The sequence below is a fragment of the Macaca fascicularis genome, chromosome 20 (genome assembly GCF_037993035.2).
Source record: "Macaca fascicularis isolate 582-1 chromosome 20, T2T-MFA8v1.1".
NCBI classification, from domain to species: domain Eukaryota; kingdom Metazoa; phylum Chordata; class Mammalia; order Primates; family Cercopithecidae; genus Macaca; species Macaca fascicularis.
Window position 1 is genome coordinate 46,208,193 of NC_088394.1, and position 27,797 is coordinate 46,235,989.

General features: G+C 54.1%; 1 protein-coding gene across 10 annotated transcripts in view; it reads left to right on the forward strand.

Annotated features, from left to right (window-relative positions):
• ADCY7 (adenylate cyclase 7) overlaps nt 1-27,797 on the forward strand; it is a 70,877-nt gene that overhangs the window by 15,306 nt on the left and 27,774 nt on the right. For 3 of the 10 annotated variants that reach the window (XM_065536752.2, XM_065536757.2, XM_065536758.2), the window contains exons 1-2: nt 6,110-6,246; nt 27,343-27,762. In XM_065536752.2, the coding sequence (XP_065392824.1) occupies nt 27,547-27,762 (216 nt within the window). In that variant the 5' untranslated portion in view covers nt 6,110-6,246; nt 27,343-27,546. Of the gene's footprint in view, nt 1-6,109; nt 6,247-13,703; nt 13,772-21,800; nt 21,968-27,342; nt 27,763-27,797 lie in introns of those variants that run through there. The other 7 variants (XM_065536755.2, XM_015443004.4, XM_074027219.1 and 4 more) reach the window with 3 other exon arrangements.

The window sequence follows — 27,797 nt, forward strand, 5'->3', positions numbered from 1 at the left end:
GTTGCAATCAAGCTGCCTGTCAAGCTGCAGTCATCTGAATGCTTGACTGGGGCTGGAGGGTCTGCCTCTGAGGCGGCTTCGTCACATGAAGGGTGGGTTGGTGCTGGCTGCTGGCGGGAGGCCTCGGTTCCTCGCACACAGATCCCTCCTCGGCGCTGCTTGAGTGTCCTCGCACCATGGTGTCTGGCTTCCCCTAGAGGGAGTGATCCAAAGGAAAGCTGAGTGGAAGCTGTGATATCTTTCACAATCTCAGAAGCCGCGCATTGTGGTTTCCACAATATTTTATTGGCCACACAGGTGGTGTGGGAGGGGACCATTCATGGACATGAGTTCCAGGGGACAAGCATCACTGGAGGCTGACTGCCACTGTAGCAAAGATGGCCCCAGTGGCTCGTAGCCCACACCTACTGCCAACTGAATGAGAACACTTTCCCACAGTCCTAACAAAGTCCCGAAAGTGAATTTCACAGGACTACCTGAGTCTCACACCCATTCCTCAATATACACGGGTCGTGAATCCACCCCTGCAGGGCTGGTTCCCCTTAGGAACAGGGAGCTGTTACCAAAAGTGGACCTGACATCCTCTCTGGAGAGGCCTGAGGGAAGGTCTGTGGCATTGTGGCCTAGAGGAGGTGATGGTGGGGCACTGGGGAAGGCTTCCTGGTAGAGGTGGCACCTGTACCTGGCAGGATTGGTAGCATTTTGAGCATTCCAGGGGCACTAAGGCCTGAGCAAATGCATGGAAGAGTCAGGCAGCTGGGTAGCAAGTGGAGGGAGAGAAGGATGGAAAAGTGAGTTGGGCCAGGTGGGGGTCCCCGAGAGGCAGGAGGAGGAGGCAGGACTTGCTTCTGGAGGCACAGGCAAGCCATGGAAGGTGTTTGAAGGCAGGCACGTCGCAGAGCCTAGGGATCTAGGGTTTAGAGCAGGGAGAATGCCTGGCTGTCCTCCTCTCTGCCAGCTTGCACCGAGCACCCACCGTGTGCCTTGTCTGCATTTCTCACAGCCCCTCACGGGCTCCCAGCAGAGTGGGCCACATCTCCTGACTTTACAGGGGGGCTCCCTGAGCCACCAGGGTCCCCTAGTTCCGCCAGAGCCCCTGACTCCAGAGCTCTCAGAGAGGAATAGTAACAGGACCTTCCTGAAGGCTCCTCTTCATCCCGCCAGGACGAGGCGGGGGGTTGGGGATGAGTGGCCAGTCCAATTGCTCAGACCCTCCCAGGGCTCCTCTGGGTGCCGTGAACCCCTGACCTTAGGGGAAGGAAGAGGTGACTGTGGCCTGGATGGTGGTTTTTCTTCTCATACCCCCTGGCCCCTACAGAGATGTGCCCAGAGTTCCAAGCCCACTGGGTGCTGAGGGTTTCCTCCCTCCGGTAAGGGCTCAACATCTGGGTTTGTGCGGCAGGGCCAAGCTGTTTGCTCAGCACTCAGCATTATTTGTCCCTTGGCTGACTGACAGCTTGACTGTCTGCCTTGTTTTGGCTGCAGTTTGAGTCCCTCCTACTGACTGTTTCATGGCCTTATCTTGGGCCCCCATCGTTCCCCAGGGGAGGAGGTCCTTCTCCTCTAAACTCTGGGCCACATATGCCTGGACCCTGCTGGGTACTTCTCCTCAGATCTGTTTTTTTTTTTTTGAGACAGGGTCTCACTTTGCTACCCAGGCTGGAGTGCAGTGGTGTGATCTCAGCTTACTGCAAACTTTGCTTCCTAGGCTCAAGTGATCCTCCCACCTCAGCCTCCCAAGTAGCTGGGATTCAGGCACCTGCCACCAAGCCTGGCTAATTTTTTTTGTTTTTTGTTTTTTTTGAGAGGGAGTCTCGCTCTGTCAGCCAGGCTGGAGTGCAGTGGTGTCATCTTGGCTCACTGCAAGCTCCGCCTCCCGGGTTCATGCCATTCTCCTGCCTCAGCCTCCTGAGTAGCTGGGACTACAGGCGCCCGCCACTGTGCCCGGCTAATTTTTTGTATTTTTAGTAGAGACGGGGTTTCACGGTGGTCTCGATCTCCTGACCTTGTGATCCGCCCGCCTCGGCCTCCCAAAGTGCTGGGATTACAGGCGTGAGCCACCGCGACCGGCCTAATTTTTGTATTTTTAGTAGAGATGGGGTTTCACCATGTTGGCCAGGCTGGTCTCGAACTCCTGGCCTCAAGTGATCCCCCATCCTTAGCCTCCCAAAGAACTGAGATTACAGGCGTGAGCCACCATGCCCTGCCGGCTTCTCCCCAGAGCTTTATGCCATGCCTTTGGTGGGCACCTCTTACCTCCTCCCAGCCTAGGAACTTGCATGAAAGGAAACTATGTCCAAGTCAGTTTTGTGTCCCCAGGACCAGGGAAGAGATGGGGGTTGCTGAGTGGGACAGGAAAGGATCGGGGCCGTGCTGTGTGCCCTGGCACCTCTGCCGAGCAGAAACCAGCCTTCCCTGTCTCATGCTTTGAAAGCCCAAGGTTGCCCTTCTTTGGAGGAGTTTTAGGAAAGAGGGAGTTTGTTCAGCAGACTTGGGAGCACTGTGTGCCAGGGCTGGGACATCTTGAGTGAGGGCATCCACCATGCTCATTACCTTGTAATGGGGTTAGCCTATCCCCAATGGAAGCTTGTCCTTGTTCCCAGGGAGGGTCGGGAGCATGGGTTGTGAAGTCAGGTAGACCTGAGCTTGAATCCTGGCTCTGCCTTTTCATAGCTGTGTGTGCTTGGGCCAGCAATGTGGTGTCTCTGAGCCTTGGTGCCTTCTACAGAGCGATGATAGCAGAGCCTTCCTCAGCGCTGCCAGTGAGTGCCATGAGGCTGTGTGTGTCAAGTCCTGGGTGATGCCTGTGCGGATCCCAGGGAGCCTTGACCTGTAGGTGCTGAGATCCTGCCTGCTGGGACCTCCTAGACCGCATGAGGGGTGGGGTGTCCAATGGTGGCTGGTGGCTGGGGCTGCAGGGAGCAGCTAGTGTGAGGCAGTTCTCAGGCTCCAGCAGGGAAGAGACTCACCGCCACATCTTCCAAGGAGAGAGCTGGGAGGGCGGCCTGGGAGGGCAGGAGGTGTTGCTCAGTGGGACAGGAATCTTGGTTATCAAATGGCAGGGTTTACTGTGCCCCTTTCAGTATCAAACTGCAGGGTTCGTTATCACACAGCCCCTGCTGTATGGCCAGTTTATCTTCACACACTCCCTGCTCTGTGGCTGATGCTGGAAAGCCCAGGGCCCCATCAGCTCCCAGCAGGCAGTGGGGAACCCCCTTCCTGTGTCCAGACATCCACATGTGCCCTCTCCAAGCCACCCCTTTTCTCAAGCCAAGATCATCTTGCAGAAATGTTGGTCAGGGTGGGTCGCTCCCCGCCTGCCATTCCCCTGGACTTGCCCTGCCTCCTATGCCCTTTCCCCTTGGCCCCCTGATATCTCCCCCAGCGGCTCCATCTCCACACCGAGCTTTCCTCAGGGTTTGATCATGTGTCTCATCAGCCTCTCGCCCACGGGCCAGGTCAGATCTGTTCTGTTTCCTGAATCTACTGAGCATCCAGCACCATGCCCTCCCGCATACACAAACGGGTATCACTCAATACCCATTTAAAAATGGACGGGTAATTTACATACAGGCGAGTGCACAAACCTTCAATGTACAGGGTAATGGGTGTACTTAGGCACTTGCTTATGTAACCAGCACCCAGAGGGAGATTTATAACTCCTCAGCCCCCAGAAGGTCCCTGTGTGCCCAATCAGCGGCCTCCCTAGAGGCAACCGCTGTCTTGCTGTCTGTCGCCGTAGACTAGTTTCATCATTTCTGAAGTTTCATATAAATGGAAACGTGCTGAATGTGTCTTTTGTGGGCGGGTCTTTCACTCTCCTTGCTGTCTCAGATATTCATTCATGCTGTGTGTTAGCAGTGATCCGTTCCTTTTCACGGCTGAGTAATTTTCTGTTGTGTGAATATATGAAAATTTGTTTATCCATTTACTCATTGCAGGATGTTTGGGTTTGCAGTTTGACTGTTAGGATGAAAGCTTCTCTGAACACTTGGATAGAAGTCATTTGTGGACATGTGTACTCATTTCTTTTGGGTAAATACCTGAGATTGAGTTGCTGAGTCATTGGGGAAGCATATGGTTTGCTTTTGTCCACACTGCCAGGCAGTTTTCATCATCGTGGCTCCATTTTACATTCCCACCAGCAGTACATGAGAGTGAAGAGCTGCTCCTCCTCCTTGTCAACACTTGGTATTTTCATTTTAATTTTAGCCATTCTAGTGATACGGTGGAATCTCTATATGGTTTTAATTTGCTGGTGACTAATGGTGTTGAGTGCCTTTTTCATGTGCTTATTGGTCATTTTGGCATCCTCTTTGTCAAAGTACCTGTGTAAGTCTCCTGTTCATCTTTTAATCGGGCCATTTGTCTTTTTCATATTGGTTTGTGGGAGGTTTTTTTTTTTTTTTTTTTTTTTTTTTCTGAGACAGAGTCTCACTCTGTTGCCCAGGCTGGAGTGCAGTGGCGTGATCTCGGCTCACTGCAGCCTCCGCCTCCCAGGTTCAAGCAATTCTCCTGCCTTAACCTCCCAAGTAGCTGAGATTATTACAGGCATATGCCACCACGCCTGGCTAATTTTTGTGCTTTTATTAGAAACGGGATTTTGCCATGTTGGCCAGGCTGGTTTTGAACTCCTGACATCAGGTGATCCGCCCACCTCAGCCTCCCAAAGTGCTGGGATTACAGGTGTGAGCCACCGTGCCCGGCCTGGGAGATCTTTATATACGCTTGGGAGGAGTCTTTTGTCAGTTATATAGGATGTGATTTTCCTAGTCAGCAGCTTGTCTTTCCCCTCTGTTGATGATGATGATGTCTATTCCTTCTCTGCTCTGGGACACCCAAGCTGGGGAGACATTTGCTGATAGGAGGGCGACACTGATGGGGAGGCTCCCCTGAGGTCTCCCACTCCCTCCTGTGGCCTCTGGAGCAGCCTGGAGCCCTGTGTGAGTCCTGTGCCTGTCTCCACCAGATGGCAGACCTTAGGTCACCTGCTAGTCCCCTGCAGGGGCCTGGCACAGAGACAGTACTTATCATGTTCAGTTCCACCTGATCGGTACGCGTGGGATGTCTACTCTGTGACCAGCTGGGGCTGGATGCTGGGGACACAGCTGTTGACATTACAGCTGTCCTCCCAACTCTGCCCTCCCCAAGGATATAACCTAGGAAAGACAGATCAGCAACCAATGGTCACAGCACAGAGGTGCTATGATGGAGGAAAGTACAGGGGCTGGAAGGAGGTGTTTCTGACCCTGGATGTAGGAGGTGGAGGAGGTACACCCTTGCTTTGAAGAGCTCGTAATCCCAGGATGCCAATCACATGCTCAGAAGGGCTCCCTGAGGACCAGGTGCTGCTGTGGCCAGCTGGCTGGACGCCTCCCCCTCTGATTTGGGAGTTTCCACTCCCTCCTCCCAGCCTCTCCTGATTTGCTCCCTCACCACTGAGCGCCCCATGATCCCAGTGGGGAAACTGAGGCCTGGCACAGCAGAAGGGGTGCTGGGGTTTGGTTCCTGGCCTCATGGTGCCAAGGGATGCTGGGGTTCTCCAGGGACTCTGGTTTTGGAATAGGAGCCCCAAGGATGGGCCCACCCCTGCCCTGCTCTCAGTGTGGGAGCGCAGGTGAGATGGAGAGGCAGTGGGCTGGACTGGAAGATCTTTGACCTCTCAGGCCATCTCCTGGGCTCCTCTCAGAGGTGGACGGGGCCACCTTACTACATAGACAGGGAAATTGAGTCCTGGGAAGGCGCGGAGGCCTGTCTGTGAGCGTCAGAGCCCGCAGGAGGCTCAGGTCAGGCGGCTAATTGCTAATTGTTCATTAAGGATGCATTTGCTCCCCACTTCGAACAGTTGTCTTGAGGCTTCTAATGGAGGTTTTTGGTGCTTGTTTTATTATTATATTTTTTTTTTTTTCAAAATTGTTCCAGCTTCAAGCGTCAAATTTCCGTGAAGTCATTGGAGCCCGATAGCTCCCAGTCCTGGCAGCTCCCAGGCTGCAGAGAGCAACACTGTGGCTGGGGGAGGGGGCCCTGCATACCCTGAGAAGCTGGGCTGCGGGCTGTGCCTTAGCCTTGCTGCCGCCGCCGCCAGAGCAGGAAGTGGTGGGTCCCAGATGTGACTCACTCTCATTAGGTAGCGTGGAAGGAGCCTTCGGATGGGTGAGCCTGGACGCGTCTGAGGAAGGGCAGGCGAGGGCCGGGCCACCTCCCTGCAGACCCTGGCCAGCTGCTGGGGCCCAGGAGGAGAGCCAGGTAAAAGCGGGGTGTGGGGATGGAGTGTCACCAGTCCTGGCGGCTTGAGCCCCCGGAGACGGGGCTGGACGGTGGGTGGGAAGCAGCTCACCCGGCAGCCTGGCCTGGGAGTGCACTGGGCAGGGTCTGGGCTGGAGAAGGAGGAGGCTCCGGGAGCCTACTGGGCAGACGGCTGGGAGAGGCGACCCCTCAACAGGGGACCAGAGGCGACTTGTCACTGGCTTTTCCCAGCCTGACAAGAAAGTGCGATTGTGATCTCGATGTTGTGCATCTGGCCCGTTCCATCTGGAATTCTAGGAACCACAGACTCTCAAATGTCCACACTCCTTCTCGAGGGTGTAATTTTACATTTACAGGCACACATGACTTTTCTCAATGAAAGGAAACATTGGCAAGGGAACGGCAATTCAACTAATTTTATGAAATTATAAAACAACGAACAAACAAAACCTCTGAAAGGGGTGCATGCCTGAGGGTCGGCGAACCAAGATGCCTCCGAGAAGCAGACTGCTTTCCCTTTCCCTGCAGCGCGTGTCCTCCATCCCCCAGGGACCTCGTGGGCCATCTGGAGTGGGTCTTTCTGGAACTTTCTATGCATTCATCTAAACATGTGTACACAGAGGGTGAGGCAGTTGCCTCTTCTTTGTGTCATCACAGCAGGATCAAGGGCAGGGACGTCTGGGGCTGGGGGCTTCCTTCCTGGCCAGCCATTGCTGAAGGGAAGAAGGGAGGGCCAGGAGGAGGAAGCCGAGGGCCTGGAGGTGGGGGCCAGGCTGGGCCGCCTGCGACAGGGGCCCTGGCTCCAAGGCCTGGACAGGCAGCCAGTGTGGGCTGGATGTGTCTGGAAGAGCTGTGTGACCGTGGGCCTTCACTAGCGTCACCCACGTGCAGGTGGAGGCTGTGAGGGGTGGACTCAACATCAGTGTTTCTCGGAGTGAGGACCCGGCTGCCCGGGGAATCGCAGGGGGTTCTAGCCTGTAGATGGAAGGACACATTTAAAATCTAAGTATTTGTCTTAGGGAAAAAAAATCTGTAACTAGGACATTGACATTGTGACGTCTTGACTGTATTATTGTCTTGGACGAGGCCAAAGAAGGCACAAAAGTGATAAGCCAGCCAATTTTAGAGGAAGTGCCAAGTGCCGGCCCTGCAGGAAGTGCAGGAGGCTGAGGGGGGCTGCAGCTCAGGAAGGCGTTTGTGCACAGCCTTCACTTCCCACCCAGCTGTCTGTCTTCCCACCTCCAGAGGCCCTGGGTTCCCGAGGTTTACCTGCAGCTCCTGGTGCAGGGTATGGGGGAGGGGAGGCTCTCAGATTGTTCCAGATTCTGTGGCCTTCAGAAGGGAAGGTGTGAACTTTGTGGAGGTAGCTCTCCAGTGGTATTTTCTTTCTTTCTTATTTTTATTTATTTTATTTTATTTTTTTGAGATGGAGTCTCTGTCTATTGCCCAGGCTGGAGTGCAGTGGTGCCCTCTCGGGTCACTGTCACCTTTGCCTCCTGGGCTTAAGCCATCCTCCTGCCTCAGCCTCCTGAGTAGCTGGGACTACAGGTACCGCGCCACCACACCTGGCTAATTTTTGTATTTTTAGTAAAGACGGGGTTTCACCATGTTGGCCAGGCTGCTCTCGAACTCCTGACTTCAAATGATCCACCCACCTCGACCTCCCAAAGTGCTGGGATTATAGGTGTGAGCCACCACCCCCAGTCCACCACCCCCAGTCTCTTTTTTTTCTTTCTTTCTTTTTTTTTTTTTTAAAAGACAGGGTCTCACTCTGTCACCCAGCCTGGAGTGCAGTGGAGTGGTCATAGCTCACTGAAACCTTGAATTCATGAACTCAGGCAATCTTACTGCCTCAGCCTTCCAAAGTGCTGGGATTACAAGCATGAGCCCCACGCCCAGCCCTCTAGTGCTGTTTTCATGAAAGAAGCAGCTGTTTACCAGCAGCTGTTTTCCTAGCGATGAGGGTGAAGCTGGTATTGCAGAATCTCTTTGCCAGGACTAGGTCTGCTTGAGGGAAGTTTGCTTGAGGCCATGGAGGTGGGTGCAGGGAGAGCTCAGGCAGTAGAAGGTGGTCTGGAGTGCGGCCTCGGGACAGGCCACAGGAGAGTCTCAAAAAGAGAAGACGTCCCAGCACTTTGGGAGGCCAACGTGGGCAGATCACTTGAGCCCAGGGGTTCGAGACCAGCCTGGGCAACATGGCGAAACCTCGTCTCTACAAAAAATACAAAAATTAGCCAGGTGTAGTGGCATGTGCCTATAGTCCCAGCTACTTGGGAGGCTAAGGCAGGAGGATCCTTTGAGCCCAGACGTTGGAGGCTGTAGTGAGCCATGACTGTGCCACTGCCTGGATGACAGAATGAGACCCTGTCTCAAATAAATAAATTTTTAAAAAGAGACAAAAGTCTGACTCGGTGGTTGCACTGGGGACATGCACCCCACTCTACAGTGTATAGCTACTGATTTGACCCATTCCCTACCTCCTCCACCGCTCCATGTGGTAGGTGACAATCACCTCCAGTTTACAGAGGATAGACAACCCAGAGGGGCTGTCTGTCGTGAATCACCCAGCAGATCAGTCCCCAGGCATCCAGTTGTGCCCACCACAGTGTGGTCTGCTGCCACGTTTGAGCCTGGAGTCAGGGCCAGGACACTGTGTTTTTGGCGACATCAGATGGGGCAAAGCTGAGAACAGGGGCTCTGGTTGGTGCTGAGGGATTCATGGGGGTAGTCCTTGCTGGGAGGATGAGGAATTGGGCTCCTGTGAGGGCCTCCTCTACCCCGCCCTGTGCCTGGCCTTCGCTGGGCCCACTGCGGGAGGGAAGTGGTAGGAAGAGGCCTCCTCCGTGGTTGGGCCAGGGTGGGCTGTCTCACGTGCTTTCCTGGACATGTGGTTGGGTCGTGCCTTAGCCGGGAGGTAGGCGGTTTGTCCACTCCCTTTCATTGCAAGGGTCACAGAGGTGGCCGGATGGCCTGTCCCTCAGCACCGCTCCTTGCCTCCTTCCTGCTGTCCTGGAGGAAGAGGATGTGGACTTGTTCATACTGAGGTGGCGAAGCATCCCCTCTCCCACCTCTCCCACTGCCCAGGGAGAGGGCAGTGCTTAACCCCACTGGAGAAAGTTCCCGGTCTTTGAGGGAGCATGCAGAGTGGGTCACAGTGGATGCCTGTATCAAAGCAGCCCATTCTAGCCTTTCATGGAGTGCGGGGGAGGCATTTACTACTTTTTAAAAGACACGTGTGGCCAGGCACCATGTTTCACACCTGCAGTCCCAGCACTTTGGAAGGCTGAAGTGGGCAGATCGCTTGAGCTCAAGAGTTTGAGACCAACCTAGGCTACATGGCACAACCCCAACTCTACAAAAAAATACAAATATTATCTAGCATGGTGGTGCATGCCTGTAGTCCCAGCTGCTCAGGAGGCTGAGGCAGGAGGATTGCTTGAGCCCAGGAGGTGGAGGCTGCAGTGAGCTGAGATTGTGCCACTGTACTCCACTCTGGGTGATAGAGCAAGACCCTGTCTCAGATAGATAGATAGATAGATAGATAGATAGATAGATAGATAGATAGATAGATAGATAGATAGACAGACAGATAGACAGACACATGTAGCCAAGAGCTGGAAGTTAGTTGGAACTAGAGAATGAGACCACATCCGAACACGAGCCAGAGAAGCAGGGGTCTTCCAGAAGTTATCCGGTCCAGCCCCCTGCCTGCAGGCAGAACTGGACTGTGCTCTGGTCCGGTGGCCCAAGTTCCAGCTCTGCTCTGCCTCCTCCCAACAGCGTGTGAGATGAACAAGGGGTGGAGCCTGTTTCTTGCATCTGTGAAATGGGTTGGTAAAGGTACCCCCTGCATCAGGTGGTTGTAAAGATTAAACGAGCTGATGCACACTCTGCGCCTGGCACAGCGGAGGCACTACCTAAGTGGAAGTGCTCGTCACTGTCGGTGTCACGAGGCTCTCCTCTGCCTTGTCCTGCCTTGGGTGGGAGACTGGACCTCCTGGGGGAGCCGGGGAGGTGCAGGCTGGCAGGGCTGAGCTGAACAGCCTCCCTGTCACCTGCATCCCTTGGGCTAATCATTTTCTCTGTTCCTCAGTTTCCTTATCTGTAAAATGGGGCTGACGGCAGGGCTCAGGTAGGTTAATGGGAGGGCTAGCTGGGTGAAAACCCTTCCCAGGCACCGGAGACTAGTGTGCCCAGGCTGAGAGGTTGCCACGCAGTGGCTGGAGTCCCTCCAGCTGTGTGTGCTGGGGATCCCGCCAGCCCCCTCATCTGTCCAGTGGCCCCCTCCCCACCAAGGACAGTGGCACAGTGTTGCCCGGCTTGCCATAGGCATCTAGCCTGACCTGCTGCTGCCCATGGATTTCTCAGCTGGCCACATCATGGCTAGGGCATTGCCCAACCCTGAGTGCAGACCTGCTTGGCCGAAGCATCCTCCATTCCCCGCTCTCCCTTGGAAGCCTGGAAGCCTTTCTAGAAGGGACCAATATTGGGGTAGAGAAGGGTTAGGCGGTTAGTCTGGGACTAGAGCTCCATTCCTCTTCGGTGGCCTTTTCCTTGGAACATCTAGGACTGTGCTTTCCTGCTGCCACCTGCTGTCTCATTTTTTATTTTGACAGGATCTGGCTCTGTTGCCCAGACTGGGGTGCAGTGGCCTGATCGTAGCTCACAGCAGCCTCGACCTCCTGGGCTCAAGATATCCTCCCACCTTGACCTCCCAAAGTGCTGGGGTTACAGGCATGAGCCACCACACCTGGCCTGTCCTCTTCGATGGGCCAATTTCACAGGCATTTTCTGAGCACAGCACAGACCAGTGCTGCCGAGATGAACTTGAGCAGACTCTGCGTTAGGATGGGGTGGGGACGGCTGACCTTGAGCCTGGGAGAAGGTCCCCCCTGTTCTCGAGCACAGCCATCTGGTCAGTTTCTCCTGGCTTGTGAGGCCCTCCCAGACCGGGCCTGACTTCCCTCCCAACTCCCGCTGCTTGTCCCCATCATCCGCTCTGGGCCAGCCTCCCTGACATTTTCACCCCCAGCTTGGCTCTCTCCTGCCCCTTTCCCGCCCTTGGCCCCCACAGTTCCTGCTGCCTGGGGCTTTCCCCCCAACCGCTGCTTGGCTGTGACCCCAGGTGAGGGCCTCCTTCAGGGGTCCTCCAGCATGGGGAGATGAGGGGACCCAGCTGGCTCTGCTCCTAAGCCGTTCACTCAGCCACCTCCCCCACCCCCTTGGCCTTGCTTTGAGCCCCTCTCTTGCTGTGGCTAGAACCCGAGGGATGCCGGGATACCCTCTTCTTGCCATTCCTCCGTTTATGTCCCTGTCTCCTCCACCACCGCTGACCACTGGAAGGATGACCCCACGACTGGGCCTGAAGGAAAGGGAAGCCAAAGGAGGTCTTTGGTGCAGGCACCCCAGTTTCCAGTTGTGTTTCCTGGCCCCAGGCTCTTGCCTCCTCCCTGGGCATTGGGACCTACTGGAGGTGACGGGGCAGAAGGAGCGGCCATGACCCTCAGACACAGGCCTGTCCCCTGGGGAGGAGCTCGTGTTCCCGGGAGGCAGAAGGGACCTGCAGTGGGTGGTGCCACCACCTGCCTTCTAGGGCCCGGATGCCTGGAGGCCACTGGACCCAGGGCACCCTGATCAGGGTGCTTTGTCTTCCACGCCCCAGGCCCTTCCTGCCCCTGTAACTGGTCAGCTTTCCTCATGCTGGCCTCTGAAACAACTCAGTCACACTGCCTTGGGCACAGCTCACTGAGGTCATTGCTTCCTGGAGTCACCGACTGGCTGGGCAGGGAGAAGCCTAGGACGCTGGGGTGCAGCTGCTCTGCACAGATGGGGAAACTGAGGCCCAGGGAGCTCTGCAGCCTCAGGGCTGGTGTGTCTTCCTGGTGGGAGTTATGTTGGAGCGGCAGGCCCTGCCCCACTCACAAGCACGCCCCTTCGCCTCACTCATGGGAGGGTGTGGACTGGGGGCCAGTCTTGTGGGCTTGTCATGGTCCTGCTGCTGTTCTTCAGGGTCTGGGTCGCCCTCCTCCTGTGCATCTCCTCGCTGGAGCAGGGGTCCAGGGTGCTGGTATAGGCTGGGATGAGACCTCCTTCTGTGTGTGTGCATCTGGCTCCTGGGCCCCCCAAGCCTGTCTCCGGTAGGTACCCCATCTGGCTGGGAGGAGGAACCCTTTTAAGTTGTGTGAAGGAGCTATTTTAAGGGGGCCCGGGCTCATGGGAAGTGGCCTCTTTTGATATATCAAGACTCCCTGGAGACACTGCTCCGTCCCCTGGGGGCAGGGACCTGCACTTCCATATCCCTTTGTCAGGCTCAGCTCTCCTGAGCACGGGTACAAGAGCAGAGCTGCCCTTTGGGGGCGGGCAGGAGGTGAGGCTGAGACCCTGGTACTGAAGTGTGTCCCCAGTACCGGTTTATGTCATGATTTCTCAGCCTGCTCACCCTGGTGTCTGGAGCCGACTGGGGTGGCCCTGGGTGATGGCACTTGCTGTGTGCCCACGTCTACGTTAAGCCCCTGAGAACTGGGTATTGTTACCAGTCCATTCTGTGGGTTAGGAAACTGAGGCCCAGAGAGGTTCAGGAACATGCCCAAGGTCACACAGCTCCTCCACGGTGGAGCCGAGATTCACAGCCTGCTGTTGGATCTCAGAGCTTGTGCTCCCAACCACCATGCTTTCCTTCCTTCCCTACTGCCCTGCCCTGGCATTTCTTTTCCTCACTTGGCTCGTTTATGACACTCTGCCTTCCTCCTGGCGTGGGCTCCTCAGGGCACCAGTGCCTGTCTTGTTGGTTGTAGCAGCAGCAGCGCCTCACCCTGCACCTGCTGCAGGCGGGAGCTCAGTGGCACTTGGCAGATGGAGGTCTGGTGGCGCCAACAAGTGGCCTCTTTCCTGGTGGCAGGATGGGCCCCCTTCCATGTGCAGTGGTTCTGGGTTTATGAGGTTTTATAGCTATGAGGTCATTTCACTGCTAGAATAGGCCATGGAGCAGAGAGAAGGGTTGCATCCCCATTGCTCAGGTGAGAAACTGAGTCCTGAGAGGCAGGTCACCTGCCAGAGCTCAGATGGGACTGGGGACTCCAGGGTTGGGACCCAGTCCTTAGCTGCCAGTTCAGTGCTGGCTGTACCCCACCGTCTGTGGAGTATGGGGTTTGACGTCCCCGCGTACCAGGCAGGATTAGATCCTGGGAGCTAGGTAGTGCATGGCTGGACGTGCAGCCAGGTAGTAACAGGTCAGGGCGGCCTGTGCTTCTGTGGGAGGTGCAGGCCCTGGGGAAGCTAAGGAACAAGGCCAGACTGGGAGGGGACCAGGCAGCCTTCCGGGAAGAGGTGGCAGCTCAGGTTGGCCCTGAAGGGCGGGCAGGAGTTCACCAGGCAGAAGGCGTTTGGAGGTGAGGAGGTGGGCGTGTTTTCAGACTGCCGGAGCTGGAGATGAAAGGGTGGGGCTTGTTTGGGGAACCGAAATCAGCCAAATCACGCAGCCACAGAGGAGGCCTGGGAAGTTCTGGAGGCGTTTTTTGGCCAAGGGGTGAGCAGAGATCGGGCTTGGTGTTCTGGGGGGTCCTGGGTAGGTGTGGGAGGCCTGGTTTCCGGGGCCATGGGGCTCTTGTGGCCTGAGACTCCATCACAGTGACCTCCTGTGCCCAATAGCTCCGTAAGGGCAGGATTTGTGGAAGGAAGGAGTGAGTGACCAGGAATGGGGGCTTGGGCTCCAGGGACAGCCGTGGCGAGGGCTCTTGAGCCCCTGTGTGGGTGCAGGGCCGGAAGCTGGGGCTGTGGTTGGTTGGGGAGGCCGGGTGGGGCTGCTTCCCCTGCAGCAGGGCTCTTCCGGACTCCTGGTGCGGCTTCACGAGGCAGTCCCCTCTGCGTCTCTCGTGCCCCGTAGGCCTGGGTCAGGTTCTCAGGAAGCCTCGGGAAAGTGAGGGTCTTAGCGCCTTGGTTTGGGGTTAGGCGCTTTTCGAGCTGGTGTCGTGGAGGCCAAACTGGGGGCCTCCGGGCCAGGTGGTGGCTTTAGGCTTGCTGTTGGGACAAGAGGCCAGGCTAGGCAGTGACGCCTCGCTGGGCTCTATCGGTGGCCCGCTGAGCTCCAGGTGGGAGAGGCCTCTCCCACTGACCTCTCTGTGACTGGCTTCTCTGCTGGTCTGAGTGGGAAGGGACTTCAGAGACCCTGGAGGCCTTTCCTGCCCTGGGGGAGTCAGGCCCAGAGAGGGTGAAGAATTGCCTGAGTCACACAGTTGGTGATAGGGAGAGCTGGGACTGTACCTTACATCACCTGACATTCAGCCCAGGGCTCTATTCCCTGCACTGCCTTACCTGTGGCAGATGGGGAAACTGAGGCAGGTGGGCCACTCCTCTGCATTGCACGGGAGAGGCAGGAAATTTGACAGGAGCCCTTTGCCATGTTGGCACTTGGAGCTCTTTTCCTGCTTGCTTTTCCCCAGGGCAAGGTGCTTCCCAGCTGAAAACTGCCTAGGGAGGTCGCTGTTGAGACCATGAGCACCACAGAGCCCCGGTCTTTCACTCAGGTGTCTCCTCTCACCACCTGGAAGGCTAAGCTCAGGGTGGGTATCCTGGCCCACAGGCAGGTGCATGGGCTGGTCCCTTCAGCACCTGCAATCTTCTTGTGCACAGCTAGCCCAACCTGGGGTCAGGTGGAGGTGGGTACGTGGGGCCCCCAGCCTTAAGGAGCTTTAGAGGCTGCCAATTAAGGGGAGGCTAATGGGCTCTACAGGCCACAGCTGCCCAGGGAGGCCTCTTTGGGGAGGAGTTACTAGGTGGGTCTCGGAGACTCCAAAGTCAGCATTTCCCAAAGGAGGTTCATTAGGGATTCAATGCAAAAAGAGTCTCATTAACAAAAGGATGGGGAAATGTTCAGCTGTGCTTAATTCAGCAGGCTTCTTTCCTACAGGACTTGTCAGAGCCGTTAATTTGCTGATGTGTATGGGGGATCTTTAAATGGGGAAGAGGAGAATGTTGAGCTCAGTACCACCTGTGACCAGAAACGGCTGTGGATGTGTGTGGCTGCACATATGTAGCTTTTCATGGCCCTGCTTTTGGGCAGAATGCACCTCAGGAAATGCAGGTAGAGAGTTAATCTGCACTGGACCTTGGAGGAGGGGCAGGCCTGGGTTCGAATCCTAGCTCCACTGTTTCCCAGCAGGTGGGCTTTGGGCTTGGAGGTGAAGGTCCCAGAGTCAGTTGCCCTGGCTAGAAATGGAGCGAGTGCACCCCCACCCACCACCCTTAGGTAGTCAGGGGGACGGGCCTCACCCCATGGTTCTCTGCAGGTTCTCAGAGGAGATGACCAGCCAGGTGGTTTTTGGCCCAGTTTGTCTCCCAGCTGGGCTCTGAGGTCACAGAGCTTATTTTGAGGCCTGGGTACTGCACTCTCTCCTACCAGCACGCCTGGAAGGTTTGGGCCGAGGACCTGACTCTGCCTGGGATGTCACCTGTGAGCTCCCTCCAGCTCAGGCCAACATCACCACCTCCCTCTGACCTGGGTTGGGTGGGACGGTCACTCCCTTGAGGCCCAGATAGGCCCTACATGGAGGGGTCAGCCCACACAGCCGCTCATGGCCCTGGAAAGCCGGCCTGAGTTGCTGACCAGTGTTCTCTCCACCTCCCAGAGGCTGGGCGCTCACAGGCCAGAGTGGGGGCCGGGCCTCCTCACCCCCAGTGCTGCTGGCTCATGGCAGGGTTGAGGGGAGGGGACAGGTGGCTTCCACACCCCATGGGCCTTTCTGACAATTTGGTGATGCGTGCCGTCTAGACTGGGGTGTTCTGTGCCAGGAGTGGCTCAGCACACTGCTTGCATCACCCCCAACTGAATTCTTTCAAAACCCTGTGGGGTAGGACTGTTATTCTCCTTTTGTTAAAATGAGGAAACTGAGGCACAGAGAATCTGTCAGGTCATGTATTATTTCTTTTAATATTTAATTTGTTTATGAATGAGTGAGATGGAGCCTTGCTCTGTTTCTCAGGCTGGAGTGCGGTGGCACAATCATTGCTCACTGCAGCCTTGACGTGAACTCAGGAGGTCTTCCTGCCTCAGCCTCCCAAATTGCTGGCTCTACAGGCACATACCACTGTGCCTGGCTCAGTTTTAAAATTTTTTTAGAGATAGCATCTTACTATGTTGGCCAGGCTGATCTTGAACTCTTGGCCTTAAGCAATTCTCCCACCTTGGCCTCCTGAATAGCTGACATCACAGGCATGAGCCACTGTACTTGGCTAAGTCACGCAATTTAGGTGTGATGAATCTGGGATTCATTTTTCTTATTAGACATTTTTTTTTAAGTCACATAAGCAATACACTGACAATAGAAATAGAAACTGAAAATGAGAAGTGAGATTTATCCACTCTGTGAAATCAACAGTTTTGGTTTTTCTGTGTCCTGGTTCCATCTTTATTTGTTCCAGGCATTGCCGTGTGGATTTTTCACAGGATACCCTGCGACATTAGTTTCAAGTGGCCTCAGGCCTTTTGACAGCTGCATAGTATTCCATTGTAAGATTGCATCATTTATTTCACCAGTTCCTGACTGATAGGTATATTATTTTCAATCTTTTGTTATTACAAATAATGCTTCAATGACTAATTTTGTGCTTATGTCATTTCACACTCGTGACAGTGTTTGTACAATACATTACTCAAAGTGGATTTGGTAGGTCAAAAAGCACATATGTCCTTTAGTGACTTGGTTAGATATTATTAAACTGCCTTCACTGGGGATTCTACTGACTCACATTCCTGCCCAGGAGGGAATGTGAGTGCCTGTTTCCAACACAGACTTATGAGACTTATGAAATGCTTTGATCTTTGCCCATCAGTTAGGTAAAAATGGTTTTCCATGGTGGTTTTGTTTTTGTTTTAAAGATGGGGATTTTGCTTTGTTACCCAGGTTGGACTCAAACTTCTGGGCTCAAGTGATCTGCCTGCCTCAGCCTCCCAAGTAGCTGGGACTATAGGTGCATCCCATTGTGCCTGGCTACTATGGTAGTTTTTTTTTTTTTTTTTTTTTGAGACGGAGTCTTGCTCTGTCGCCCAGGCTGGAGTGCAGTGGCACGGTCTCAGCTCACTGCAAGCTCCGCCTCCCGGGTTCATGCCATTCTCCTGCCTCAGCCTCCTGAGTAGCTGGGACTACAGGCGCCTGCCACCACGCCCAGCTAATTTTTTGTATTTTTTAGCAGAGATGAGGTTTCACCACGTTAGCCAGGATGGTCTCGATCTCCTGACCTCGTGATCCGCCCCCCTCAGCCTCCCAAAGGAGTGTGGTCAGCTTCCTTCCAAATGCTGTGGGTTGGTTTTTTTTTTTTTTTTTTTTTTTTTAATTTTTATTTATTTATTTATTTATTTATTTATTTATTTATTTATTTTTTTGAGACAGAGCTTCACTCTGTCATCCAGGTTGGTGTACAGGCATGATCTCGGCTCACTGCAACCTCTGCCTCCTGAGTTCAAGTGATTCTCGTGCCCCAGCCTCCCAAGTAGCTGGGATTGTAAGCATGCACCTCCACACCTGGCTAGTTTTCATATTTTTTAGTAGAAATGGGGTTTCACCATGTTGCTCAGGCTGGTCTTGAACTCCTGGCCTCATGTGATCCTCCTGACTCAGCCTACCTAAGTGCTGAGATTACAGGCGTGAGCCACCATGCCTGGACCTTCCAAATGTTTAAGAGTCATTTAGATCGTCTTTTCTATGAACTTTCTCTTCCTAGTCTTCTCCCATTTTTCTATTGGGTTATTGGTCTTCTTTTTGATTTGTGGGAGCTTTTTACATATGAAGGAGATTAGCTCCTTGTGATGTGAATCATGAATGTTCCCCTAATCTGTCATATGTCTTTTGATTGTGCTTTTGGTAGTTTTTACCATGAATTTTTTTTTTTTTTTTCATGTAACTGAATTTATCAGTCTTTTCTTTATGGCTTTTGGGTTTTGTGTCAGGATAAAAAGGCCATATTCACTATAGCATTATATGATAATTCTCCCATAGTTTCTTGCTGTCTTTGGAAATAATCCTGGTATAAGTTGTGAATCCAGTTTGCTTTCTGTCTTGTGGATGCTGCCTTTCTAAACAGAATACTAGCAGCCTAAGAGTTAAGACTCAAATGCACATCCTTCCTGTCCCCTCCAGGACAGTGGTTACTCTGGGTTGCATCTGTCCATGGGCCTGTGAAATGGATCTTTTTTTGTTGTTGTTGCCGAGCCTCACTCTGTTGCCCAGGCTGGAGTGCAGTGGCGCAATCCCATCTCACTGCAACCTCCACCTCCCAAGTTCAAGTGATTCTCATGCCTCAGCCTCCTGAGTAGCTGGGACTACTATAGGCACACGCCACCACCTTGGGCTAATTTTTCTATTTTTAGAAGAGACGGGGTTTCACCATGTTAGCCAGGTTGTTCTCAAACTCCTAGCCTCAAGTGATCTACCTGCCTTGGCCTCCCAAAGTGCTGGGATTACAGATGTGAGCCACCGTGCCAGGTCTGTGGAGCTCTTCTTGTACCTCCTAGCCCCATTCATGTCTTGCTGTCACTGCTGGACCCACTGTCAGGGTGGGGCCCTAGGCAATGTGCGAAGTCAGCCAGCACCCTCTTGTCCTGGGCAGGATGAGCACCACTTGAGGTCCCCCATGGTCAACTGGACTTCCCCTTTCTGTTCTTCCTTATCAAGGGAAAGGGGATCAGAAATCTGTTAAATGTGGACGTGAAAGTGTTTCCCTTCTGAAGGGGGGGGGCTAGTGAGGGCAGTGCTTAAAGAAATGAATCGCTAATGGAATTTCCAGCAAGAGTGAGGAAAAAGTAGGGCTATTCCTCCAACAGGGGATCCTGGTTGATTGGTTAGTCAGTCGATAAACACTGTTGCCTGAACACCCACTGTGTTCAGAGCCCTAGCAGATACCCTGGTCGGGGCAGTGCTAAGGATTCTGCCTCCTGGGAGCTCATTTCCTGAGCAGAATTTCCTCTTGGTACCTGGCCTGGCGCCTGGTGCACCGAAGGCATTAGTGCACAGCTGCTGAAGGAATGCATGGTCGAACTCCCCCTGGGCAGTCACTAACTAGCATTAGAATGGGCATGAGACATAGTAGACCTGGATTCATACCCCTGGCCGCTGGAGCCTTGGGGGTGCATTTTAAAGGAGAGATTGATCAGGGTAACGTTTAACCAAATGAATGAAGTGGAGGGGAGGATTTCAGGAACAAAGAATACTTTTTTTTTTTCCTTTATTGTTGTGTCTCTGGCAGTTTTTGGTATCAAGGTGATGCTGGCCTCATAGAATGAGTTAGGGAGGAGTACCTCCTCCTCAATTTTTCTGAATAGTTCCTGTGGGAATGGTACCAGTTCTTCTTCGTACATCTGGTAGAATTTGGCTGTGAATCCATCAGGTCCTGGCCTTTTATTGGTAGGCTATTTATTACTAATTCAGTTTAGGAGCTCATTATTGGTATCTTCCTGGCTCAGTCATGGGAGGATTGTGTGTCCAGGAATTTATCCATCTCTTAGATTTTGTAGTTTTTGTGTGTAGAAGTGTTTGTAGTAGTTTCTGATGGTTGTTTTTTTACTTCTGTGCGGTCATTAATAACATTCCTTTAGTCATTTCTAATTGTGTTTATTTCGATCTTCTCTCTTTATTAGTTTAGTGGCTTATTTTATTAATTTTTTCAAAAAACCAACTCCTGGATTCATTGATCTTTTGAATGGTTTTTTGTCTTGTTTTTCTTCAGTTCAGCTCTGATTTTTGTCGTTTCTTGTCTCCTGCTAGGCTTGGGGTTGATTTGTTTTTGCTTCTCTATTTCTTTCAATTGTGAAGTTAGGTTGTTAATTTGAGATCTTTCTGACTTTTTGATGTGGGCATTTAATGCTACGAATCTCCCTCTTAACACTACCTTAGCTGTGTCCCAAAGAATCAAAGAACAACTTTCTACCCATCCCTAGAAGTGGCTCTCTGGGGCCAGGCGAGAACCTCAGCCTTTTCCCTCAGTTTTTCTCCAGTCCCTTATCCTTTTCATTTACTGGTTCAGCCTCCACCCCCAGTCCAGCCCCAACTAGGCCAGAGCTGGTCTCAGAGGTCTGACACAGCCCCTTCTTTGCAAGAGGGAAAACTAAGGCACAGGTCAGGCAAGAGACTCGTTCAGGGTCACAGAGCATGTTGGTGGCTAAGCTGGGACTGGAATGCAGGTTTTTGGTCCCCAAGACTGATCAGCAGCCTGTGCCCTGGGATTGGGAACAGAGTCAGCCTCGGGGTGCTTGGGGGCTGTGGAGGGGGAGCAGAGTTGGCTGGCAGTCATGCCATTGGGGAACTTCAGCCTTTGCCCCTGCTGGGCAACTTTGCAGGCTATCATCAGGAGATGCAGTGGGGGGCCTGGGTGGGGGCCTGCCCACTCTGCATCTGCCTCTCCCTCTCCCTGGACCCCATGGTTGAACTCTGACCCTGCAGGGCTTCCTCTGACACGAAACCTGACTTCTTGGCCATTTGCCAATTTGTCCTGCAAGCTTGGCCTCTTGGATATCATGACCTGTGCAGACGACCTGGCTATCAGCACCCCCAGTTTACTGATAAGGAAACTGAGGCCAGAGTGTGCAGGCAACTGCCACTCACAGGCCATTGGTAGCAGAGCTGGGATTGGGTGCAGGCATCCTCCCAGAGGCCGAGTGTAGCTGGGAGAGGTGTGCTGTGGCGGGTAAGGCAGGTGTGGCGGGTGCAGCAGGTGCTTCCTGATCTTGAGGGAGGCCCTTTCTTCATCTGCCCTCATCCTTCAGCCGTGGCGCCCTCCTCCCTCACCCATGCCACTCTGCGTGCTTCCCTACCCTGGGCCTGGCGCAGGATTCTGGCTGGCTAACCTTCTTGGCCATTCATGTCACAGGCATTTGCCGGGATCAGCTGCGGGACACACACACAGATCCCACCACGACAGTTTGGCGAGGCAGGGGGCTGGGATGTTAGACCCACAATGGGAAGGCCTTTGGGTAGGGGAGGGGCCTGGGAGAGCAGGGCATGGGGGCCGCAGAGCTCTGGGGACAGGGAGGGTCTGGGGAGGGCTGGGCTTGGGGTGTGGGACCTTGAATACCAGCAGAATTGAATCCCTGGGTTCCACGAGGTTTCCTGGGGGCCTCTTTGGGTCAGGCCTGCACTGGGCAGAGCAGCTGCTGGCTTCATGGAGCTCAGGGTCCCTTGAGAGAGATCGCATTAACATGAGACTCCCTTGGCAAATGAAAAATCTGCCTGAGACTCAGCCTACCAGGGGAGCTGAGAGCCCACAGGCCCGGCGGGGGGCAAGATGGAGCATGCAGGTTTTTTTTGCCTACAGCTGCGTGGCATCCCAGGCAGGGTGTGGGCCCAGGGACCAGAGTGAGGCCTCTTCCCTGGAGGCTTCCATGCCCCCCCCCCACTCCAAGGTCCCCACTTCCCCTTTTTGAGGCCACCAGGGCCCCATGGCAGCCCTGAGCCTGCTGAGGCTTGGCCGGAGGAAGCCAGTCTGTGGTTTCTGCCAACAGTGGCTGGGTGAGGAAGTGGCTGTCCTGTCTGCATCTGTGAAAGCTGGGGGTTTCTAGAACATACTCTGCACAAGGGCTGTGGTTGTTCTGGGGACACTGCCAGATCAGCTGGACTGGGGAAGGAGTTCCCGAGCACCCGGGGACCTGGCCCTGCAGTTGCAGTATGGAATCCCAGTCTTCTGCTTCCAGCAGTTCTTCTGGCTGGAGAACCTGGACCCAGCCAGCCAGTATTTGGTGAGGAGACCACAGTCCTGCCGTAGTTGCAGGATAAGAGGGTGTGTGAGGGGTTGCTCAGAGGGCTTCCTGGAGGAGGAGGCCCTCCTGGAGTTCACTGACCTGAACTTGCTCCTGCAAGGCAGAGGGAAGTAATTCGACAGGGTCCCCTGAGCTCCCCACCTCTTGGTCATAGCTCTGTCCTGGGCCTTGTTTGTGGGGAAAAGGTTGGTGTTTTGGGATATCATGGGATTTCTGGATGCCAGCACCATGAGGGTGATAGGGACCCCAGATATCCTATGTTTAGATTCCAGCTTTTTTTTTTTTTTTTCCAGACAGGGTTCTGCTCTGTCACCCAGGCAGGAGTGCAGTGGCATGATCATAGTTCAGTGAATTCAGCCTTGACCTCCTGTGATGGCGGGATAAGCGGGGCTGTCCCCTCCAAGCCCCAGCTCCCTTCTGGAGGACTGCTTGTATCTGCAGCGTCACACTGTCATCTCTGTGCTGACTGGGACCCTTCCAGTTGACTCTGAACCCATTGAGGGGCCATGGGTGCTTTTTAGATGCAACAAACTGGGTCCAGAAGCCCGGTGTGGACTTTGAGACTCTTGGTTGCGAGTGACAGAAGCTCAAACTAGCTGAAGCTGAAAGAGGCATTGCTTGTCCCATGTGGTTAAATATCTAGAGGTTGCATAAGCTTCAGGCACAGCTGGCTCCTGTGGCCCCAGGAGGTGTTGCCACGCCCCTGTCTTGTGCCAGTTCTCCATGTTGGTGTCATTTTCAGGCGGGCTCTCTCCTTGTGGTGGCTCAGGTGTCTGCTGACAGTGCCAGGTCAGCAACAAAAGAGAACACCTCTTTCCCTGGGTCAGCAGAAGTCCAAAGACAGCCCTCACGGCCCAGGCCTGTGGCATTGAGGCTTGAGAGGGACTTTGCTGATTGGCTATACCAGGGTCATGTGGCCCCTGAACCAGGGTACTGAGGGTCGGGAGAGGGGACATTGCACAGCAGAAGCATGAAACACCCTCCTCCCATCTGGACACCTTCCCCGCAGGGGAGTCCCCTCCTCTTTAAAATGGGGCTGCTTACCCTGCTGTACCACTGGGCTGGTCATGAGGTGAGAATAAGTAAGGGCCTCTGGGACTGTAGTCTCCTCAGGAAGAGGGGACTTGATACTTCTGCTCTTGGTGACTTTGGAAGTCAGACAGGACCCATGCAGTGTGGGTGAGGGAGTGACACGGAGGCAGGGCTTGGCTTGAGCTAAGGGAGGCCTCAGGGCCAGAGAAGTGCCCAGTGATGGAGGAGACTGCCCTGAGAGGTGGTGAGCCCCATCGTGGAGGTATACACGCTAACAACAGGGTCATTTGTTAGCAAGCAGGTGTGCACTAACAGCAGGGTCATTCAATCCAGGGGGCCCTGCATTGGATGTGTCTCAGACATGGCAGAAGAGTTCCTTTATCCAGGGCCTTGTGGGGAGGCCCTCCCTGTTGCCAACTGAGTTGAGGACTGGTGGAAGAACTGGTGATTGGACAGGAGGCCTTGAAAACTTCCCAGGCAGGGGGTGCCTAGGGAGCTCCTCCTAGGGAGGAGCTGGCCTGGGGACATGCCACTGGTGGTGGGTTCTTGGACCCCTCTGGAGATGTGATCAGTGAGTTCATTCCCCCCAGGCCTCACGGTGCCCGGCTTGTTCCAGGAGCTGGCCAAGGTCCCTGGATGGGCCGAAGTCCTTGTGCCCGTGCTCTCCCCTGTTCACATGCCCCTACCTGCCGTTGCCCGGAAAGTGGCCTAATGAGTTCCTTGAGAGGCGTGTTTACCAGGCCTGGGTTCCCACGGGCCCTTGGGACCCTCTCAGCTGGTTCCTCCCTCTCCTCGTGGTGGCCCAGTCTGGCTTTGTGTGCCTGGAGTGGGTGTGTCCACACACAGTCACACTTGCACTTTCACACACGTGTCTGGCCGCCTCAGCTCTGGTCTGGGGGCTTTGCCTGGGAGATGGAGCAGCTGTGGGGAGTGGCCTCAGCCCTCTGGTGTTTGGAGCTTCTCAGTCTGGCCGTCCTGGTGCACTGGTGTCTGGCAGCAGGCCAGGGGGCAGGCAAGGTTGCTGTTTGTGTGCTGTGGCATCTGGCTCGGTCCCCCGGGATGTCAGTGGGGAAGCCTGGGCTGAGGAGCCCTGGTTTGGGAACTGGCAGACCCGGGTTTGCATCCCAGCCTCTCTATCTGCCAGCTCCAGCTGTGTGATCTTAGGCAACCACTCTGCCTCTCTGGACTCAGGTCTGCATGTGTGAAACGGTGGTGCCACCTTGGCCTTTGCCGGTTGTGAAGATGAGAGTGAATGTGTGTGCAGGTGCCGGGGGTGGCAGGAACTGCTGCTGTTATTACTGCAAAGGGCTATTTTGGGGTGGGAGGGGGCTGGATTGAATGTGTCTCAGGCAGGGACCGTATCTCGTTTGGCAAACCCTGCAGCACAGGGTTGGATGTACATGGTTAGCACACAGTAAATGCCTCTTGTGGAATAGACTGGTTAGTTTAGATTTAGAGGTTGTACACTAGTGGGCTGCAATCACTGCAAAATTTGAAATCAGCTGCCAACATTTAAAAATCATTTTACATAGAAATCAGATTTGCAGCCTGTCTGAGCACTTTGGGCACCTTGACAGCTCTGGGCCACACCCCAGAAGCGTTGCCCCTCGTTGAACAGGTGCTAAGGCCTGTAGACACCTGCCCAGGCACTGAAGGAGACAGGGCTCCTCAGCAAATGACCCCTTTCTCCTCCCCCAAATATGTGGTTTTTGCATTTTGTTCCTGGTGTGTGGTGATGGAATAGGAACTTCCAGAGGAAATAGAGCTCGAGGTGGCTCCTGGAATCAAGGTGGCCCCTGGGATCTCATAGTAGCAGGTGTTGAGGTTGGGGGGCTTCCCTTAGACTTGGGGACCCTGGATATTCTGCTTTTTACCTTTGGGGGCTGGGGGCTCGTCTGGCCACCTTCCCTCCGCTGGACCAGCTGTCCTTTGAAGCTTCCGCTGGTGGCTGGCCATTTGTGCCCCATGACTGCCTTGAGCCGTCCCATGTCTCACAGCCTCCCTGCCGTGAGACAGCCTCTGCCTCTGGCCCTGTTCTGGTTCCAATCCAAGGCAGGCCTGGAGGACACTGGGGGCCTGGATTCTTGGTCCAGGGTGGCCCCTTCATGCAAGGGTCCTGTTGGGAATATGACAGCTGTCCCCAAGTCCCCATTGCTGTGTGAGGGATTGCACATTTTTGGTAATATTCCTTCCTTTGGAGACTGATGGGGATCACTGGGGAGAGAGAGTCCAGCCTAGCACACAGGAGGTGTAAGGACTGGCAGGCGTAGGTATGATTCACAAGCTTTTTTGGAATCAATGAATATGCTAAGGAATGAATGGTGCCGGGGAAAGAAGGAGCCCGTATGGGCTGAGCGTGGCAAGCCTGGGGGTCAGCTCACAGTGTGTCACAAAGGGGCCACTGTGTCCCTCTCTGAGACTCAGCTTCCTTTTCTGTGAAGCAAGGCTTGCAGACATCTGAAATTTATGTCAGTGGGCTATTTAAACAAATAAACAAGATTTTTGCGGGGTACAGTGGCTCATGCCTGAAATCTTGACACTTCGGAGGCTGAGGAGGGTAGATTGCTTGAGCCTAGGAGTTCAAGACTAGCTTGGGCAACATGGCGAAACCCCATCTCTACAAAAAATACATGGCCCACTGCAGCCTAAGCCTCCCCAGGCTCAGGTCCCAGCTACACAGGAGGCTGAGGTGGGAGGATTGCCTGAGTCCGGGGAGGCTGCTGAGTCTGCAGCAGGCTATGATCACACCACTTCACTCCAGCCTGGGTGACAGAGTGAGACCCCATCTCAAAGAAAACAAAAAACAAACAAACAAAAATCAGAAAGAAAGAAAATGCAAAATGCAGTTTTATGTGAAACTTACTGTAACACAGATGCAGGGGCCTACTCTGGCTGAAGCAGGCATGGGTTGCCTGAGTCTATGCCCTCCGACCTTCCCTTCCCATCAGGGGCCTGATGCATGTCCCCAAATCTCAGGGCTCCTAGGATCACAGCTTGGAACGCTCTGTGCCTGGAGACATGAGACTCACTGGAAAATGAAGTGAATGTGGTGTTCGCACCAGGACGATGGGGACAGAGCAGAGTCTGGAAACAGACCCCATCTGTGTGATCACCTGACTTATGAGAGAGGTGGCTCCACTGAAATTCAGTGAGAGGATTGCTGGTTCACTGAACACTACTGGGATAATTCAATATCTATGTGGAAAAAAGAAATGAACCTTGATCCCTGCCTCACACGATACCCAGAGTGAATCAAGATGAATCAGAGACCTTAGTGTGAAAGCAAAACAGAGAAACGTGCAGAGCAGAGCTGGCCTGTAGAAGTTTCTGTGATGATAGACATGCTCTATTTTTCTGTGCTGTCTAGTACAGCAGCCGCCAGTCGCATGTGGCCATTGAGTATTTGACTTTTTTTGTTTTTGTTTTTTTTTTGAGATAGAGTCTCACTCCATTGCCCAGGCTGGATGCAGTGGCACGATCTCAGCTCATTGCAACCTCTGCCTCCCAGGTTCAAGCCATTCTCCTGCCTCAGCTTCCCGAATAGCTGGGATTTCAGGCACACACCACCATGTCTGGCTAAGTTTTGTATTTTTAGTGGAGATGGGGTTTTACCCTGTGGGCCAGGCTGGTCTCGAACTGCTGACCTCAGGTGATCCACCTCCCTCAGTCTCTCAAAGTGCTGGGATTACAGGCATGAGCCACCATGCCTGGCTGGCTGTTGAGTATTTGAAATGTGGCTAGTGTGACTGAGGGTCTGAATTTCTAACTTGATTTTAAATTAATTTAAATTTAATTTAAAATAGTGGCTGGGCATGGTGGCTCATGCCTGTAATCCCAGCACTTTGGGAGGCTGAGGCAGGAGGATAGCTTGAGCCCATGAGTTCAAAATCACCCTGGGCAGCAGGAGGAGACCCCATCTCTACAAAAGAAAATTTAAAAATTAGCTGGAGATGTGGTGGTGCACACCTGTAGTCCCAGCTACTTAGGAGGCTGAGGTGGGAGAATCACTTGAGCCCAGGAGTTTGAGGCTGCAGTGAGCTATGATCATGCCACTGCACTCCAGCCTGGGCAACAGAGTGAGACCCTGTCTTGAAAAAAAAAAAAAAAGCAGCCTCATGTGGCTAGTGGCTACTATCTTGGACAGTGCAGTTCTAGAATACACAGGGGACTAGCTTTACAACAACAGGACATAAAAGTTAGGTTAGGGTTAAGATGGATAAATCAAACTTGGTGCTGTGAGGCCTGGGCCCTGCTCTCCCCAGTGCCAGCGCTCCCCTGACTTGGCCCATTAGGTCAAGCTCTTGTCTGTTTCATCTCCGCAGAGCTGAGGAACTGCGTGTGGAGTCAGCCCAGTCTGGATGCACAGGAGGATGCCGGCGGCACAGTGAGTGAGGCCTGGTGCCAGAGCTGTGTGGACCCCTCATTGGCCATGGAGCAGCAGGCTCAGAGGCCCTCTCCCCAGCCCTGCTTGCCTGCCTTGGAGAGGACAGAGGCCTAGGCCCACGGGGGAGGGCGTTGGCAGACAGATGCCCTCCAGGCCCTGGGGCCTCCTTAACGGCCGAGGGTGGAAGATGCCGGCCAAGGGGCGCTACTTCCTCAACGAGGGCGAAGAGGGTCCTGACCAAGATGCGCTCTACGAGAAGTACCGGCTCACCAGCCAGCATGGGCCGCTGCTGCTCACGCTCCTGCTGGTGGCCGCCACTGCCTGCGTGGCCCTCATCGTCATCGCCTTCAGCCAGGGGGTGAGTGAGGGCAGCCCCTGGGCTTCACATCTCAG